Source organism: Manacus candei, unplaced genomic scaffold (genome assembly GCF_025592945.1).
Source record: "Manacus candei isolate 608988 ecotype Guabito, Panama unplaced genomic scaffold, ASM2559294v1 h1tg000107l, whole genome shotgun sequence".
NCBI lineage: Eukaryota > Metazoa > Chordata > Aves > Passeriformes > Pipridae > Manacus > Manacus candei.
Window position 1 is genome coordinate 444,278 of NW_026138155.1, and position 15,756 is coordinate 460,033.

At 46.9% G+C, this 15,756-nt stretch overlaps 2 protein-coding genes across 5 annotated transcripts in view; one reads left to right on the forward strand and one right to left on the reverse strand.

Moving 5' to 3' along the window:
- The window catches only part of NUP54 (nucleoporin 54), a 22,602-nt gene continuing 6,846 nt past the window's right edge, over positions 1–15,756 (forward strand). Inside the window, exons 1-13 of one of the 4 annotated variants that reach the window (XM_051769401.1) lie at positions 44–188; positions 1,610–1,771; positions 3,862–3,945; positions 4,045–4,179; positions 4,861–5,090; positions 7,148–7,335; positions 7,754–7,950; positions 8,637–8,691; positions 9,259–9,352; positions 9,822–9,929; positions 10,295–10,414; positions 10,734–10,844; positions 11,147–11,959. In XM_051769401.1, coding sequence (XP_051625361.1) covers positions 137–188; positions 1,610–1,771; positions 3,862–3,945; positions 4,045–4,179; positions 4,861–5,090; positions 7,148–7,335; positions 7,754–7,950; positions 8,637–8,691; positions 9,259–9,352; positions 9,822–9,929; positions 10,295–10,414; positions 10,734–10,844; positions 11,147–11,275 — 1,665 coding nt within the window. In that variant the 5' untranslated portion in view covers positions 44–136 and the 3' untranslated portion in view covers positions 11,276–11,959. Of the gene's footprint in view, positions 189–655; positions 892–1,609; positions 1,772–3,861; positions 3,946–4,044; positions 4,180–4,860; positions 5,091–7,147; positions 7,336–7,753; positions 7,951–8,636; positions 8,692–9,258; positions 9,353–9,821; positions 9,930–10,294; positions 10,415–10,733; positions 10,845–11,146; positions 11,960–15,756 lie in introns of those variants that run through there. The other 3 variants (XM_051769399.1, XR_007900102.1, XM_051769400.1) reach the window with 3 other exon arrangements.
- Positions 13,123–15,756, reverse strand: part of PPEF2 (protein phosphatase with EF-hand domain 2) — a 16,580-nt gene continuing 13,946 nt past the window's right edge. The window contains exons 13-17 of the mRNA XM_051769385.1: positions 15,343–15,485; positions 14,730–14,836; positions 14,415–14,578; positions 14,017–14,104; positions 13,123–13,558 (exon numbers count right to left, since the gene is read on the reverse strand). Coding sequence (XP_051625345.1) covers positions 13,377–13,558; positions 14,017–14,104; positions 14,415–14,578; positions 14,730–14,836; positions 15,343–15,485 — 684 coding nt within the window. The 3' untranslated portion in view covers positions 13,123–13,376. The remainder of the gene's footprint in view (positions 13,559–14,016; positions 14,105–14,414; positions 14,579–14,729; positions 14,837–15,342; positions 15,486–15,756) is intronic.

Here is a 15,756-nt window from a genome sequence, read left to right on the forward strand (position 1 = left end):
CGCGCCACCCGGAAGCGCTTTGGCGGTAGAGGCGGTGTCTCGTGCGGCCGGTTTTGTTCGCGGCCGGACCCGCCGCGGGGGCTTGCACGCGCCTCCCGCGGGGGATCTCCCCCCGCGCCGCCACCCGAGCGGCCCCATGGCCTTCAACTTCGGCGCGACGGCGGGAGCCGGGGCCGCCAACCCGAGCGGTGAGCGCAGGGGTAGCGGGGCGGGGCGGGGTCGGGAGGGGCGGGGGGAGCCGGGCGGCGGGCAGCGCGCGCCCCCCCTCCGGCCAATGGGAACCGCGGCGCGTGCCCCTCGGCCAATGAGATCCCCGGCCCGCTCAGCGGCCCGCGCGTGCCCCCCCGCCAATAAGGAACGACCGCCGGCTGCACGTGCGCCCCCGGCTTTGAGAACCGCACGTGCCCCGCGCGCGATAGGAACCGCGGTGGCGGCCCGCGCGCGCCCCCCCGCCAATGGGAACCGCAGCCGCCTCAGAGCCCACGCGCGCCCCCTCTCCAATGGGAACCGCGGTGGCGGCCCGCGCGTGCCCCCCCGCCAATCGGAACGGCGGTCGCCTCAGAGCCCGCGCGCGCCCCCCCGCCAATGGGAACGGCGGTCGCCTCAGAGCCCGCGCGCGCCCCCCCGCCAATGGGAACCGTGGCCGCCTCAGAGCCCGCGCGTGCCCCCCCCGTGGGAACCGCGGTGACGGCCGGGGCGCGCCCCCCGGCCAATGGGCTGCGCGGTCCCCTCACGGCCGCCCCTCAGTGCCCCCCCCCGGCCACGACGGGACCCGCGAGTCGCTGCCGGGGCGCCCGTGACGGGGCCGTGCGGCTCATTCCGGGCAGCACTTTGCTTGCAATGACGTTCCCAGTTGGATGAGGTGCCCTGGGAAGTTCGCTTTTGGGCAAGGTAAAACACGGATTTTTAACTTGTAAAGGAAGAAAAACCTTTTCCCCCCTCTTATTTTGTCGCTGTCAGTCGCGGTGAAGTGTAAGCCTGAGCCTTCCTTACGCTCACTTGGTAAAATAAATCATTGCTGGCTCCTAGTAGACCGTCTGAGCAAGTACTTTGGGCAGGTCCCACGTTCACTGCAGCTAACCTGAATTTTACTGTGTGATTTCCCACTCCGAGTGTTTCACACGCTCTTTCTGACCCCATCTGAAAGTGAAGAACAACCTCGTGCTGTTTGTACACCGTGACAAGGTTTATTACACACACAGCCCAATATCAGAGGGAATTCTGGGATCGCATCCCAGGTCTTCCCTCTGTCTGTGCAGCATGGACCTGTTCCAGCCGCACCCCGGGCACACTGAGATGGGATGCAGAAGGTAATTCACCAGCAAGGCTGGGGTGGGCAGATTTTGGGATGTAACTTGGGTAAGTCCACCCTGGAATAACTGAGGCATGTGTAGTGCCTCAGGTGATGGAGGTGTGTTTTCATACTTCCAGCAGTGATGTGCAGAGCTTTTAACTGTCCTCCTTGTGTCCAATAAATAATACCTTACTCTTGTTTTTAACTGTGCCTGTCTGGTCCACGGGGATGTTAAAATATTTCAGGTTTTCTCTCCTGCCTTTTACTCAGAAGAACTAATGTTGCCTTGCTCTTTTTCTGCTTCCCACTCGTCAGGATTTGGTGGGCTTGAAACTGCAAACTCCACTGCCAGTGGGTTTAATTTTGGGGGTTTCGGATTAACTGCTAATCCTGCGGTGAATTTTAATATTGGGAATTTCGGTGTTTCCACTACCTCAACTCCACCGTTCAATTTTGGTAACAGTCTGGCAAGTGCAGGTAGATAATGAGGAAATACTTGTTCTGTGGTAAATGTTCCTAGCAGGGGTCCAAGAATGACGTCCCTAACTGGGAATCTGGGACAGTACTAATCTTCATATCCAGTGAAGACTGGGGAGAAAAGCTCTGGAAGTGGAGTGGGTCTGAGAGCCATAGGCTTGTAGGGGTTTTGCCTGTTAAATTCTGAAGGAATAACTTTTAAAGGAAAAACAACCCTGTACCAAATACTCAGTCTCTGAAATGGGAATGAATTGGGGTCACCCACCAGTCTGAAATTGGGCCTCAGTCAGAGCCAAACGGCGCCGTCAGGTCTCCATTCAGATCCAGGCGATTCCGAACAACCCCAGAGCTGCTCCCCATGCCACGTTTCCTGACATGAGATTCTTGGACTGCTGCAGTCATGTTTCCATCTTCCCCCTGTGTTCTCATTGGCCTTGCGTTGGCTGTCATGAATGCACCACACCCCAGCAGTTTCTGTGGAGAAACAAACTGTATACGACCGGCACAAAAACGCAGCCCAGCCCTGACCTGTTCCCCAAATGCTGCCGAGCATCCCAAAACCTCCCCGGCTCTCCGGAGGGAGGCTCGGTGCTCCGGGAAGGGCCCTGGGTGTCATGGGTGTGCTGGGTGGTGGTTAAGAATACCCTTCGTGGCCCCATGTAGAACCATCGGTGATGTGATTTCACCTTAAATCTTTCCCATTTCTTGTGAAAACACTGGGCTAGATGGATTTCTAATGCCTTTGCTCACGTGGAATTATCCCGGGGATCCCGTTGCCGCTGCTCGTATAGGAATTCCATCCATTCCACAGTGCCATCTCTCCCTGTGTCAGCGACTGTCACCTGCTGTGTGCACTCCAGGGACCTGGTTTTATTTGGGTTTATTTGCTGGGGACACTCTTGGACTGTATTTCTTTGGCTGAATTTGAGCTGCTCCAAAAGAGAACTTGGGCACTTAATTTGGTTTCCCGATTTGCACTCCCAGATCCCTTTCAAAGGAAGGATGACTAAAGAGTACAAAACCACCTAGAGACTGTGTCATCTGCTGGTGCTCCTGAGAGGGCGTTTCACTCGCTGGTAGGACAGAAATATGGATGTTAGAGGGAACAACTTCTTACGACCACTGGCATTAATATGACTGCTGAACGGAAATAAAATGTGATTGCACGTCAGCCTTGGTTTAAGCTTTTTAACTTGGCTGTGTACAGGAGGACTGTGAGTGTAGTAGATTTAAAGAACTTTTTTTTTTTTTTTTGGCATAGGCATGTGAGTTAGCAGTGGCAGCATCTTTTTGACAAATCCTTTGTAGTGTCTTTTTAAATTTGAACATGTGTCAAACCAGGCAGACACAGAGAGAACTTGGTTTCCTGGGCTGTCAGCACTCCACAGGCTGCACCTTGGGCCAGTGCTGCATTGGCACCACTGGAGCTCAGGCTCTCCCTTAGGCCCTCTGCTGCTGCCCATTGACTGCTTTTCCTGAAAATCTGTGGGAGACTGATTGCTTTTGCATCCGTCTTCCTATACTAGTGGTTGAATCTCTGAATGAGGTTTAATGGGGAAGATAATAGGGAATCTAGGCTTAAAGAAGAAAGGACCTTCTAGAATTTTACCTGTGAATTTTCCCTGTAAGCACTGTGACCATGGGCACGCTAGCCTCAGGCTGTGATTTGTTTCAAAGGGTTAGCAGTGTTTGAAAAGTTTAGAAAACATCAGGTTGTTTATTAAACACCCAGCAGTGACATTGAGCAGAGGTATTCCTGAGAATGAATGTAAGCAATACTACAATTAGTTGTGTCTGTCACAAGGGAAAGCACATCCTGCTGGTAAAGGAACAGGATGTCAGTTGACAGCTGCCTTTTTGTTTACTCTCTTGACACATCACACAAGTTCTGGCTTTCTGGTCCATGTTTTCTCCCCCATTTCCTCAGACAACGAGCTCGATCCCCCAGACCGTTGTTTAGCACATGCTTGTGACATGTCCCATCCATGTGTCAGCCCTGTTCTCATCACACCCCGCAGTGCGGTCGCTCGTGGCGCTGTGTCCGCTCCGCTCCGTGAGCCGCTGCCTGACTCCCGCTCTTTGTTTGGCAGGAGCGTTCGGAGGGTTTGGCACCACCACCACCACCGCAGCACCGGCGTTCAGCTTCTCTGCTCCCACCAACACGGGCACCGGCGGTAAGAGAGTCTGACCTGCTGGCTTTAGAACAACCCATGAGTGCTTTGGATTGCACAGGCACTATCCTCCTCTCAAAAATCCTCTCCTTTTCCCCCCAGGACTCTTCGGTGCCACCCAGAACAAAGGCTTTGGATTTGGCACTAGTTTTGGCACAGGAACTGGAACTGGCTTGGGTAGTGGGTTGGGAACTGGGCTAGGCTTTGGAGGCTTCGGAACCCAGCAGCAGCAGACCAGTGAGTATGGCCTTCTCTGCACTTACCCCTCTCTTTGCAGTGAGAGTGTAAGACTGTCACAGTTACTCAGGTAGCGGGGCAGAAGTGTACTGTAAAAGGAGGCTGTTACACACTTACCTCCTGATTGAGGGAGACTCCCTCAGAAATTTGGCATTTGAAGTGCCTACATTTGCAGCACTTGCCTTTTTCTTAACTAACTTTACTAGAGTTCAGTCGAGTTCCTGAGCTTCTGACAATATGTACCCCTTTGGTTTAGTGGTGGTAGAAATTGTAGTTACAAAACTGATGTTGCAGTCACAGCATTACTAGAAAGGGGAGGAAAACAGCATTTAAAACTCACGTGTTTAAATGTGAGTTGGATAATGAGCTGCTGCAGGCTCTGAGTCTGCTGAGTTTGTAACAACCAATCTGCTCTTCAGGTTTAGATATTGAAGGTGCCAAATGATCCCATGGATCACTACAGACCTCTTGTTAAAGAATAAAGAAAAATTAATTTTCTTCTAACTCAGCATTCAAGAACTACTGTTGTAGTTGAAGATTAGGAGTAAAAAAAAAATTATTTATTTATTCTGTACTTTTATTCTGCTTCTCAGAATGTGAAGTGGTGCCAATGATAGGTGATAGTAAGTGAGTCTGGCACGGTTAGTCAAGGAATTAATTTGGATTTTCCATCCACCACAGCATTAGGAAGCGGGTTGTTCAGCCAGCCTGCCCAGACACCCGCCCAGTCCAACCAGCTCATCAATACAGCCAGTGCCCTGTCGGCTCCCACACTCCTGGGGGATGAGAGGGATGCCATCCTGGCCAAGTGGAATCAGCTGCAGGCCTTCTGGGGAACGGGCAAAGGGTACTTCAACAACAACATCGCTCCTGTGGAGTTCACACAGGAAAACCCCTTCTGCAGATTTAAGGTAAGGAGTTGTACAGCTGCCCACAAAGGGCTCTGACACCCTTATTCTGTTTGCTGAGTCTGAGCATCTCATGGGTGTTAAATCAGATTTTGTTACTGGTAAGAGTATTCTGAAACAGTGTTTTTCCAGGTAATCCACACAGTTCTGGTGCATGCTCATTAAAAGGTTCGAAGATGCTGAAAATCTGGGTGGTGTGGAGGGACTAGATCATGAGCCCAGATGTGGATCATAAAAGTAACATTTTCTGATAGCATTCAGGTTAGTGTGTGTGTCACTGGAGCAAGTCTCTGGAAATGAATTTTAATGTGTATTTGTGGAAGTGACAGTATGACAGAAACCATGTAAAATAACTGTGTTAAAATAACCCTCTATGAACCTGGCCTGTGCCAGGTTTAAAGTCCACCAGCCTTCAGATTTGTGCCTTTTTCCCTCCCATGCTCCCACTGTAAGAGCTCACATGCTCCATTCCCTGTCTGAGATCGTCAGCAGTTCTCCTGTGGACAGAGAATTCGTGGCTCTTCATCCTCTGCCAATCCTGCCCCTGCTGACTGCCTTGCTAAGCCTCAGGCCTGGCAGGGATTTGGGGCAGGTGTGGTGATACCCTCCTTCCCCAAGCTGATTCTTACTTTGAGACTTGAATGTAGGTTAATACTTAATTAAGTCTAGTTTTGATTATGCACATCCTGAGACTTGTATAAAATTTTTGCAGCAACCAAGTGCCTGCCTAACAGATGTTTGGCTTGTGTTGCATCGCCTTATTCAGTGTTACCTTGGATATTTTGTTGGCAATGCACCTGGAAGCTTACTTTATTGTAAGTTGTCTGAAATCGCTTTAGAGGCTTTGAAAAATTGCCAAGTGTAAGTTGTGTCATGAAAACTCAGTTATTTTAGAGTTTTATTTACCAAAAAGAGTGGTTTTCGTTTTAGACAATGCCACATACTAGGTTCACTCTTGTACCTATGACTTGAGTGTTTCTAATGCTGTTATGAATTCATATACCTTAGTGAAACACTGAAAAATCCCATCTATGCCAGCAATGGAAGATGCCTAAATAAAATAGGGAGAAGTTGGTGGCACAGAGATAGGAACAAAGCATCATGAACTAGTTTGGTTATTACCTCTGAAAGCGTCAGGCACCTGATAAGAATGAGGCATTACCTGGAGGGCTTCACAGGCGTTCAAGGAATCCACTTGTACACACTTCCAGATGTAGGGCAAATGAAAAGCACGCAGCTCTTAGCCAAGAAAAGTGTGCTTCTAAAGTACGTGTTACAGGCTGCTGTTTGAAGGACCACAGTTAAGTAAATAAAATGTCATAGTTTGAAAATATTTTGTTGCATAAAAAATCATGAAGGATTTATTTGTTTAAAACAGAAATAGCAGAGGAGTGCTGTGCTTAAAACCAAATTCTTCCCTGGCTGTCACTGTTGTGCTCTATGACAGGATGGCTGATTCTGTGAGGCTCACTGTGGCAGGGGATTACTCACTGCTGACAAAACCAGGCTCTGGGGCACATCCCCAACTCGTTTCTCTCTTCAGCTGAACTTGCAGGAAGGGAAAGGTGCGGGTCACCCACCCACATGCAGTGTCAGGGCCTCAAAAAGCCCCCACTGTCCACCCTGTCACCTGTGGTATGTTGGTGTGACAGCTCTTGGGCAAGAGGAGATGAAAGCTGCCACTCTGCTTCTGCATGTAATGAGGTCTGGTCCTCTGGTCCCTTTTGCAGTTTGGGAAAAGGGTAAATTTTAAAATGTTCCTGATTTGCTGTCAGCTCTGCAGAACTCTCAATCCATAGGTTTTTCTTTAAGATGGGAAATCGCTACTTAGGAACTTTTTGTAAAAATCCGCTCTGTTTCAAAAGCTGCTCTACTGATATTTGTGTGAGAGAATGATTTAGAGAAGGATTGATTTTATGTTTCTGCAGCTCTGAGTATGTTGTAAGTTAAATTTTGAACCAATTGCTCTAATCAGAGGGGTTTATCCTGTCCCCTTCATGCCACATTGGATATGCTTTTGCTGAGTAATATTTCCTCATTCTTCATTTGTTCCTTTGCAGGCTGTGGGTTACAGTCTAATGCCCAACAACAAAGATGAAGATGGCCTCGTGGTTTTGGTGTTTAACAGAAAAGAAGCAGATATTCGAAGCCAGCAGCAGCAGCTCGTGGAGTCACTACACAAAATTCTGGGGGGAAACCAGACCCTCACTGTCAACGTCGAAGGGGTTAAAACGATGCCAGATGACCAGTATGTGAACTTCCCATAGTTCTGCCTTTTTATCCAGTACTGCATGTTGGAGAGGGTTGGTGCTTAAGTGTACTGCCTCCCCTTCTCCTTGATTTTGGATCTGTTCATCCTGAGTTCGATTGGTATCTCTCACTCCTTCATATTGCTTTTTATTAAGGCGTTAAACCTTTCCAGAGGTTTTAGGTTATTCCCAGTGTAGTACTAGTGTCACCATATAATGTAATGGTATGCACAGCTTTGCTCTCTCTGCCTCGCTGTGTTAAACCCTGCAGTTACTGGTACTTCACATCTCAGTGAGCTAAAGGGAGTTAAGAGCCAGGCAGGAGAAGTGGTCAGTTGGATTTCGGGCTGGTTTTGTTGTGTTAGTTCCTGCACGCTGCTGCCCCTTTGCTGACATTCTGCACTTTGCCTTGCTCAGGACAGAGGTGATCATTTACGTTGTGGAGCGCTCGCCCAACGGCACCTCGAGGAGAGTTCCCGCCACCACCCTCTACGCCCACTTCGAGCAAGCCAACATCAAGTCGTCCCTGCAGCAGCTGGGGGTCAGCCTCTCCATGGCCAGGACAGAGCTCTCCCCAGCACAGGTCAAGCAGCTCCTGCAGAACCCTCCTGCCGGTACGTGGGCTCGGCTTTTTGGGATAAACACAGGTGTCAGCCCGCTGGAAAACACCTTCGAAAGCTACAAGAGCTACACACAGTGCACATGCAGCTTTGTGTTAGAGTAGTTAAGTGTTTTTCATGCCATTTCATAAGATAACTTATCTTTACGTCTCTAGCTTTAATATATGTCTGTGTTTAAGATATGAAAAGCTATGAAATCAGGATTGCAAAAAGAACTGGGCCTACTCCTGCAGAAAAATCAGAGCTAGTTCCTGCTGGGATTACTTTGCCAGCTGGTTTTGGGTTTTGATCATTTATTTACTGATTTTTTTAAGATTTGGTATTTTTTACACAACTTGAAAAGGACAGATGACCCAAGTGTGGAATACAGTGGAAACAGTAGGAATTTCTCCCTTTAATGTATGAATTATATGATGGGATCACCTATGGGTTATTCCTTTCCCCTGCCCTCAAACAAGCAGGAGCATGTGACAGCCTTTGGGACTGAACTTACTGCCACAGCTCAGGAACTGGACTTTTAAGAACTACCCTCATTTAATTAACCTTAATTTGTGTAACAGTTCAGCATAGTTCATAGGGTTTATGTATGCCATAGCAATTTTTCCTGCTTAAGAGCTGTAAGATGAGAAAGCTATTCAGATTTATCCATACTAAAAAATTCCTTTGTTTGTTTTTTCCAGGTGTTGATCCTATTATATGGGAACAAGCCAAAGTTGATAATCCTGATCCTGACAAGTAAGTCCAATAGTCTGAGTATTGCAACAAAACTTGGAAAGGGGAGAAAGATAGTAATTGCATAGTACCCTTCAGGTAACTTGCAAGAAGCATATTAGAGAAGAACATGGCCAAGTGTTGATCTCCTTGCAAACACTGAAGATTACTAGAAGTGCCTCTGTTAATCCCTTTACCCATTTAGGTGCTTAGGAGCTGTCAGGATAAAGAGCCTTACTCACATGACTCAGAGCTGTGGTGTCCTCCATTGCATGCACTAGTTATTGTGACTTGTGTTTTGCAGCCGTTATGTTTTTTTCCCCTCTTCTTGCAGTTGAGGGTGATGCACCTTTGTACCCTCAGTAGCTACAGATAATTTGGGCTGATTTCTTTACAACAAAGGACCAGGTTGTTGGGAATAGTGAGGATATTAGAGCTTAGCAAAAGAAGATATTTTTATTTATTAGCTTACAAAAGGCCATGATTATCTGTGACTTCATATTAGACTCTATTCATAATTATTAATCTATACCACATGTCCAGTAAAAAAAAAAACCAAACATGATGCAAGAAACATTTGTGTTTTTGCAGGCTTATTCCTGTGCCAATGGTGGGTTTCAAGGAACTGTTGAGAAGATTGAAGGTCCAAGATCAGATGACCAAGCAGCATCAAACTCGATTAGATGTAAGGTTGCTCATCTTTATCATGACTGCTTGCTACTACTGAAGGATGTGCTATTAAAATAAACCTCCCCCTGTGCCTCCTGTGTGTTGAAAACTGAAACCAGAACTATGTTGTTAATGTATTTCTTAAATATATCTTTTGCCCAAAAGGGAGCAGCATGGTTTCACTTTTGTTTCAGGGTCAAGCTCGCTGTGTTGTTAGAGTAAATTAGACTAGCTCAATGAAAGTATGCTGGTATGGACTCTAGGCAACCAGTTTTCCAATGCCTTCTGAAAATCCCAGTTGCAGATGAAAATAAATACAAAGCAGAATAGTTGAGGTAGCAGAAGGCTTTCTAAAAGCATCTGTGGCAAGGACATGAAGTTGCTGGGCTGGGTACTGCTGTGAAACTCCCCATTTCAAATCAGGAGTGACATGTTCTGTTATCACAAACTCCTCTGACTTCCAACTGCCTCCATGTCCTCTGCAGATAATATCAGAAGATATCAGCGAGCTGCAGAAAAACCAAACGACAACTATGGCAAAAATTGCACAGTACAAAAGGAAGCTGATGGCACTTTCTCACAGAACACTACAGGTAACAGGGGTAGTGTAAATAGCTCCTTTGACACACAGTCTAGTGCCAGAGAGGGCAGGAGGACCTGTGCCAGCTTGTGCAGAACCAGTGTTGAAAAGGAAGTTCTGACTTCAGCTAAATGGTGTTCATTTAAGTACCAGGCAGAGCTGTTGGGGAAAGGTTTAGGTCCACGGTACTCGGGAGCCTTCTCTCTCCCTTCTCAGGGCAGTCCTGTAGCTCCTGGGTGTCTCAGAGCAGCAGACTAAGTGACAGAAAAGTTCAATGAGACCCATACTGGAAGAAGGGCAAAAAGACATATGAATGGAGTGGTGGGGAAAGAGATGGGCCAAGTCTTCTCTACTGAACCTATGAGGCTTCTTTTGTAGGTGTTAATCAAGCAGGAGATCCAAAGGAAAAGTGGTTATGCTATCCAAGCAGATGAGGAGCAGCTCCGTGTACAGTTGGATACAATTCAGTGTGAACTTAATGCACCAACACAGTTCAAGGTAGGTAGTTAGTAGAACTCTGCTACTCTTTTCTTACTAAAAAAAGTTAGTTTTCCAAACCATGCATGTATGTTTGTTGTGCAAAGCTGTCAGCAGTCCAGCAGCATTACCAAGACTAGCATTGCGGACGTTGCTGCATGACCAATAATTACTTGAGTATTTTTGAGTTCTTGAAAGTATTTGAGTCACGTGCCCTTTGTACATCTTCCAAAACATTTAAAAATCGAATGAGCAGCAATAGTTCCAGTCCTGGTGACTCAAGCAACAGTACATGGTGGAGCTCTGGCAGATGTTTGATTGAAGCCTGTTCCTCCTGCAGGGCAGACTGAATGAGCTCATGTCCCAGATCAGGATGCAGAACCACTTTGGAGCAGTGCGAGCTGAAGAGCGCTATTACATAGATGCAGACCTCTTAAGGGAAATCAAGCAAGTAAGTATGACTGGGTAGAATCCTCTTTGAACTTCATTTAAGCCAGATACACACTTGACTATACCTAGAATGCCATATTCTTGGAATTGTTTGCTGTTCTCAGTGCCAGCGCATCAATGTTACACAAAACCACTCTATAGAGTTAGGCTTTTGGTGCAGAAAATGCTGTTATTCCTTCTTCCAAGAAATTATGCCAGGCTTCTCCGTGTGCCAGAGGCACCAGTCACGACACCTTTGGGAAATATTACTTACAGTCTGCAAAGTTGGACTGTACTCACAGTGGTTTCTTTAACTACCTGCAGCACCTGAAGCAGCAGCAAGAAGGGCTCAGTCACCTAATCAGCATCATCAAGGATGACTTGGAAGACATCAAGCTAATAGAACACGGGCTGAACGAGAGCATTCCCATCAGAGGAGGAGTCTTCAGTTGACTGGATGCTGCTGGGCTTACACAGAACACGTTAGTCAAGTTCATGGTTCACCTTCCAAGGCTAAAACTGTTGAGGTAAAATAAAACATATCTTGTAGGAGCAATGGTATTTTGGCTGTTACCTTTAGAATTAGCAAAGCCTCTTCTAAGCTTTTAAAATTGACCTTTGGAAGGTTTATATTTTGTAAAGCTGTATATGCTTTAACAAAAGAAGGAAAACTGAATCTGTTCAGATACCGGTTTACTATAAAACTATATGTACTATTGTACATTTTTTCTTTTTTTTCCTCTCCTTTTTTTACAACAGCATTGTCCTAGAAATGCAGTGCTGAGGGGATTGCTTCACTTGTGACTTGGTTTGTGGAAAGCTTAGCCCCCTTCCGTGTTTCTGTTCAAACAATCAAGTAACATTGTGTAAACATTTAAGTTAAATCATTATGGGGATGGTAGTTGCTGTAACTATGTTGGTCCCTGCAATACCAGTAGTTTACTGGGGCAAGGAACTTCTTTCCAGTTTCTGTTCTTCCTTTGGACTGCACAGATCTGCAGGTCATGTTTTTATCACTTTACATATGTGATTTATACAGAGCTTTGGTGCCCCTCTAAGTAACAGGATGTCTGGACATTGTCTTCTGCCTTTTTTTAATTGCCCAAGAGTAATAAATTCAGTCTGACTTTGTAATAACTGGTGTGTGGTGTTGGCTCTCGGTTACATCAGTGACGCTGCTCACAGCTCCAGGTAAGTGCACTTCACTCTGCTCCAGGCACTGCAAGTCATGGGCACAGAGATGGTACCTGATGGCACAGAGCTGCTGGCAGCCTCAGTCCCCAAACCAAGATACAGAGCCATCTCCCTTGCACATCCTACCTGGGAGCAAGTGCTGCAGGGCAGGTACCTACTCCATGCAGTGGAGAGCAGTTTTTAACCCCCCCATTAAAAAATTCACTGATAATAACTGAAACAAAAGAACTTGTGTTACCTGCAGTAAGAGTTTGTACAGCAGAAACAGAGGAAGCAGAATAATTTTGTCCCTTAGCCACCAGAACAAAATAAATCCCATTCATAAAATTTGATAGATGGAAAAACCAAAAACACAGCCTAAGCATGCTGCAGCATGTATAGTCATGAGAGAGCATTTGTGGAAGCCTAGTTTCACTACAACTGAAAAAAGTGGGAAAAGGACTCGTTTGCTTTTGAAAGCACAGTTCCAATTAATTAAGTGTCTCCACTGTGCAATACAGGCTCTAACATGGGCTCTTTAAAGAACTCAAATGACTGTAAAATTCTCTTTTTCAGGGCCTCAGGTAGCTTAAGTGAATTCTTCTGCCATGGTCTGCTAGTCTGACTGTGCTGTGTGTTTGACATACCTTTTTTTTTTTTTGCTTTGTAAGCTTTTCAAACCCCCCACACTTTGCTCCCCTTAAGCTACAGTTGTACCACGCTCTGAAAATATCATGAATGTGAAGGACAGGCTCCCTAACAGGGAGCGCTTCCCTCACTTTTGAAAAAGTCAGTTACCTCAATCACTTTCTTAAACAAGACCCCCTGCTAGAGACACTTTGGAGGTGTTTGGTTTTTTTTTCAAAAGTATTGCTCCACTGCACTTATTTAGTTGCTTCAAACTTGTGGAACAAGCTTACCACAGCAAAGGAACACCAGCAGAAGTACATGTCATCACTGGAACAGCACTGCTGCTCACAGAGCTTACAAGCTAGGGAAAACAAGAACAGCCAAGAAACAGCAATCTAGAAAAAACTGTTTATTAAAAGGAAACCCCTGATCAAATAGGCGCTACCTTGTTAAAACCAAGTAATACCTTTACTTCCATTTTACTACTTTTGGATAGACCTGTAACTAAGTTGCATCTTCCCTTTGCACAGTCATTTCTACTTAAAATATAGCTTCTTGTACAAATGGTCAGAATTGCAGGGCATGTATTTTGCCTGTTGCCTCCCTAATGGGTCAGAGCTGCTGGTCTCTGCTTGGGGTACCCGCCGTCCCTTTCCCTGCTCGGCATCTGCAGGCACTCTGCAGTTGGGTGGGACACAGTCCCAGCTGCTCAGACATGAAGGCATTGCACATGACAGCCTCCTGAGGGCTCTCACGCCCGGCACTGCCTGACAAGGCGGAAGGCCTCCAGGAACTCGTTGAAGTCAATGTTCCCATCCTTATTGAAATCGATGCTGCGAACCAAGTCATTGATGCCATCATCCGTGAGCTCGATGTTCATGTGGGAGCTGAACAGCTTCCAGGTCTGCTGGAATTCTTCAAACGAGATGAGACCTGTGGAGAAGCATTTCACATGCTGCAACTCCATCTCCTAGTGTGGAGAACACTGACTAAAACACAACTTAAAGCAGGAAGGAGACATAACACAAATTGTGAGAACAAAAGGCAAAGACTATTTTCTCTTTCCCAAAGTAATTTGATGGAGATGACTACCTGAAAGCAGGTAACACTCCAGATCCCAATTACACTGCATTACTGTCACTGCTCACATCACAACTTTTCTGCTGAACTCCTCCAGAAAAAAGAACTATTAATTCTCTAGCTGGATTGCACACACTTGAAAATGCATCCTGTTTATGGAAACATGCAATGACATTTCAGAAGCTTGGGAGGGAGCAGAAGGATCCAAGCCTTAAACAGTTAAATAAAAACACTTCTGTATGTACTAAAGGGAGCCCTAAAGTAGAAGGGAACACAAGGCAGTCACCAACACCCCCTGCACACCTGCTTACCTGAATGGTCCTTGTCTATGATCCTGAATATTGTCTCCAAGTTGGATCTGTTCCGGTAAATGACTTCCAGCAGGCTTGACTGGATGTGCTGAAAGAAAACATGATCAGACTCACTCTACCCTTCTGACAGCCCTCTGTCCTGAGTGATTACTGCCCACCTCCCCATAAACACAAACATTTCTTGCTCTCAATAATGTGCCAGTAGTGTGTGATAACTAGACCCTCCATGCAACTGCATGGACCATCAGCAGCCTGTCCCTTCCGAACAGCACTTTTCCAGGCTGTGACCATTGCAGAGCTGGATTTGCTGGGTGTAATTAGGAAGCCACAACTCAGACTGAAACACAGTTTTCCCACCTGAAAGCCTGCATCCAAAGCTACCTCTTGGTAGTCCTTACCTCTTGGCTCCGCTGCTCCATGGCCAGGTCATCCAGCCAGGATTTGTACTCCAGCATGCCATCCTCCGTGCTGCGCACCAGCTGCGGTCTCAGCATTCGCCAGGGCAGGCCCAGGCGCAGGACTGACTCCACTGCTGTTGCCCAGTTGCTCAGTGTGATCCTTCCTGGAGGGAGAGAGACATGGAGACTTCTGGGACACTGGCAGCTGAAAGCACATGAAGTGAGGGGTCTCCCGACCAGCCACTCACTCAGCTTTGTCACTTCAACCTTGCCCTACCAGAGAATTAGCTTATACATCCCTCGGCTCAGCTGTACCTGTGTTGTCCTCATCGTAGGCCTTGAATGCACTGATGAGGGCGGAGGTGTGAGCAAAGAGCTTCTCCCGCAGGGCTCGGAAGGCAGACTCCTCTACTCTGCTGATTCTGGAGGATGCAGAACAGAGAGAAGCACATGAAGGACTTGCAAGAGAAGCTGCACCTTCCCAGTCCTCTGGCTTGTCTGTGGGTTTCCTAGACCCTCACACAACTGCTCTGCACAGCTACAGCTGCATTTCTGCTCATGGCAAGGCACTGCATGCCCAGGGCACAGTTCCCCACAGCTGATGCAGCAAATCCCCACGTCAGTATGTGAAGTAATAAAGCAGAAGGGAACCTCAAAGGTCAAAAGTTAAAAGTTGACTTGGAAAAGAAAAACTGAAAAAATCAGCAGTCTGTAAAAAAAATCCCCTTGGGATCTTGTAACACTCCCTCTTCAACCCTTGAGGAGCCTCCCTCTAACTTTTGCACAAGGTTTGAATCCTCCTCAAAGGATATTATTTAGCAAAATCAAGCTGTGAAAGTTTAGCTCCAGAATCAAAGTTTCTCAAAACCCACAAAGTTCTCCCTTTTGGAATTCTGATTTGTAATCCAGAGCAACCAGAACACCTTGCCTTTGGGTCATAGTGAGCATATGGGCCGACTTGTTTGCTTGGTACTGAACAAAGTGAGGGACGAGGTCTGGTCCCAGCTTCACATAGGCTCCCCTGTTGCTGCCAATCTCATAGTAGTTTGAGGCTGAAAATATGGTCAGCACCTAATCCCAAAAAAAGAGAGGCACTTACAGTCAGTACATGCATCCTGTAATATATATGTACATGTAAACAACATATGTGATCCCATCTAGAATCCAGACTGTGAACACACCTTGTTTTGTGTGGAAAAGGGAGAGTGAGGTTGCAGCTGGCCTGGAAGCCTTACACATGCAAGCTCCAGAAGGGCAGCACAGATCTCATGGACCTGGCCACATGTTGGGCTTGTGATTTCAGAGTGGTCTCCCAGCAACCACTGCCTGGAGTCAGAGAGTG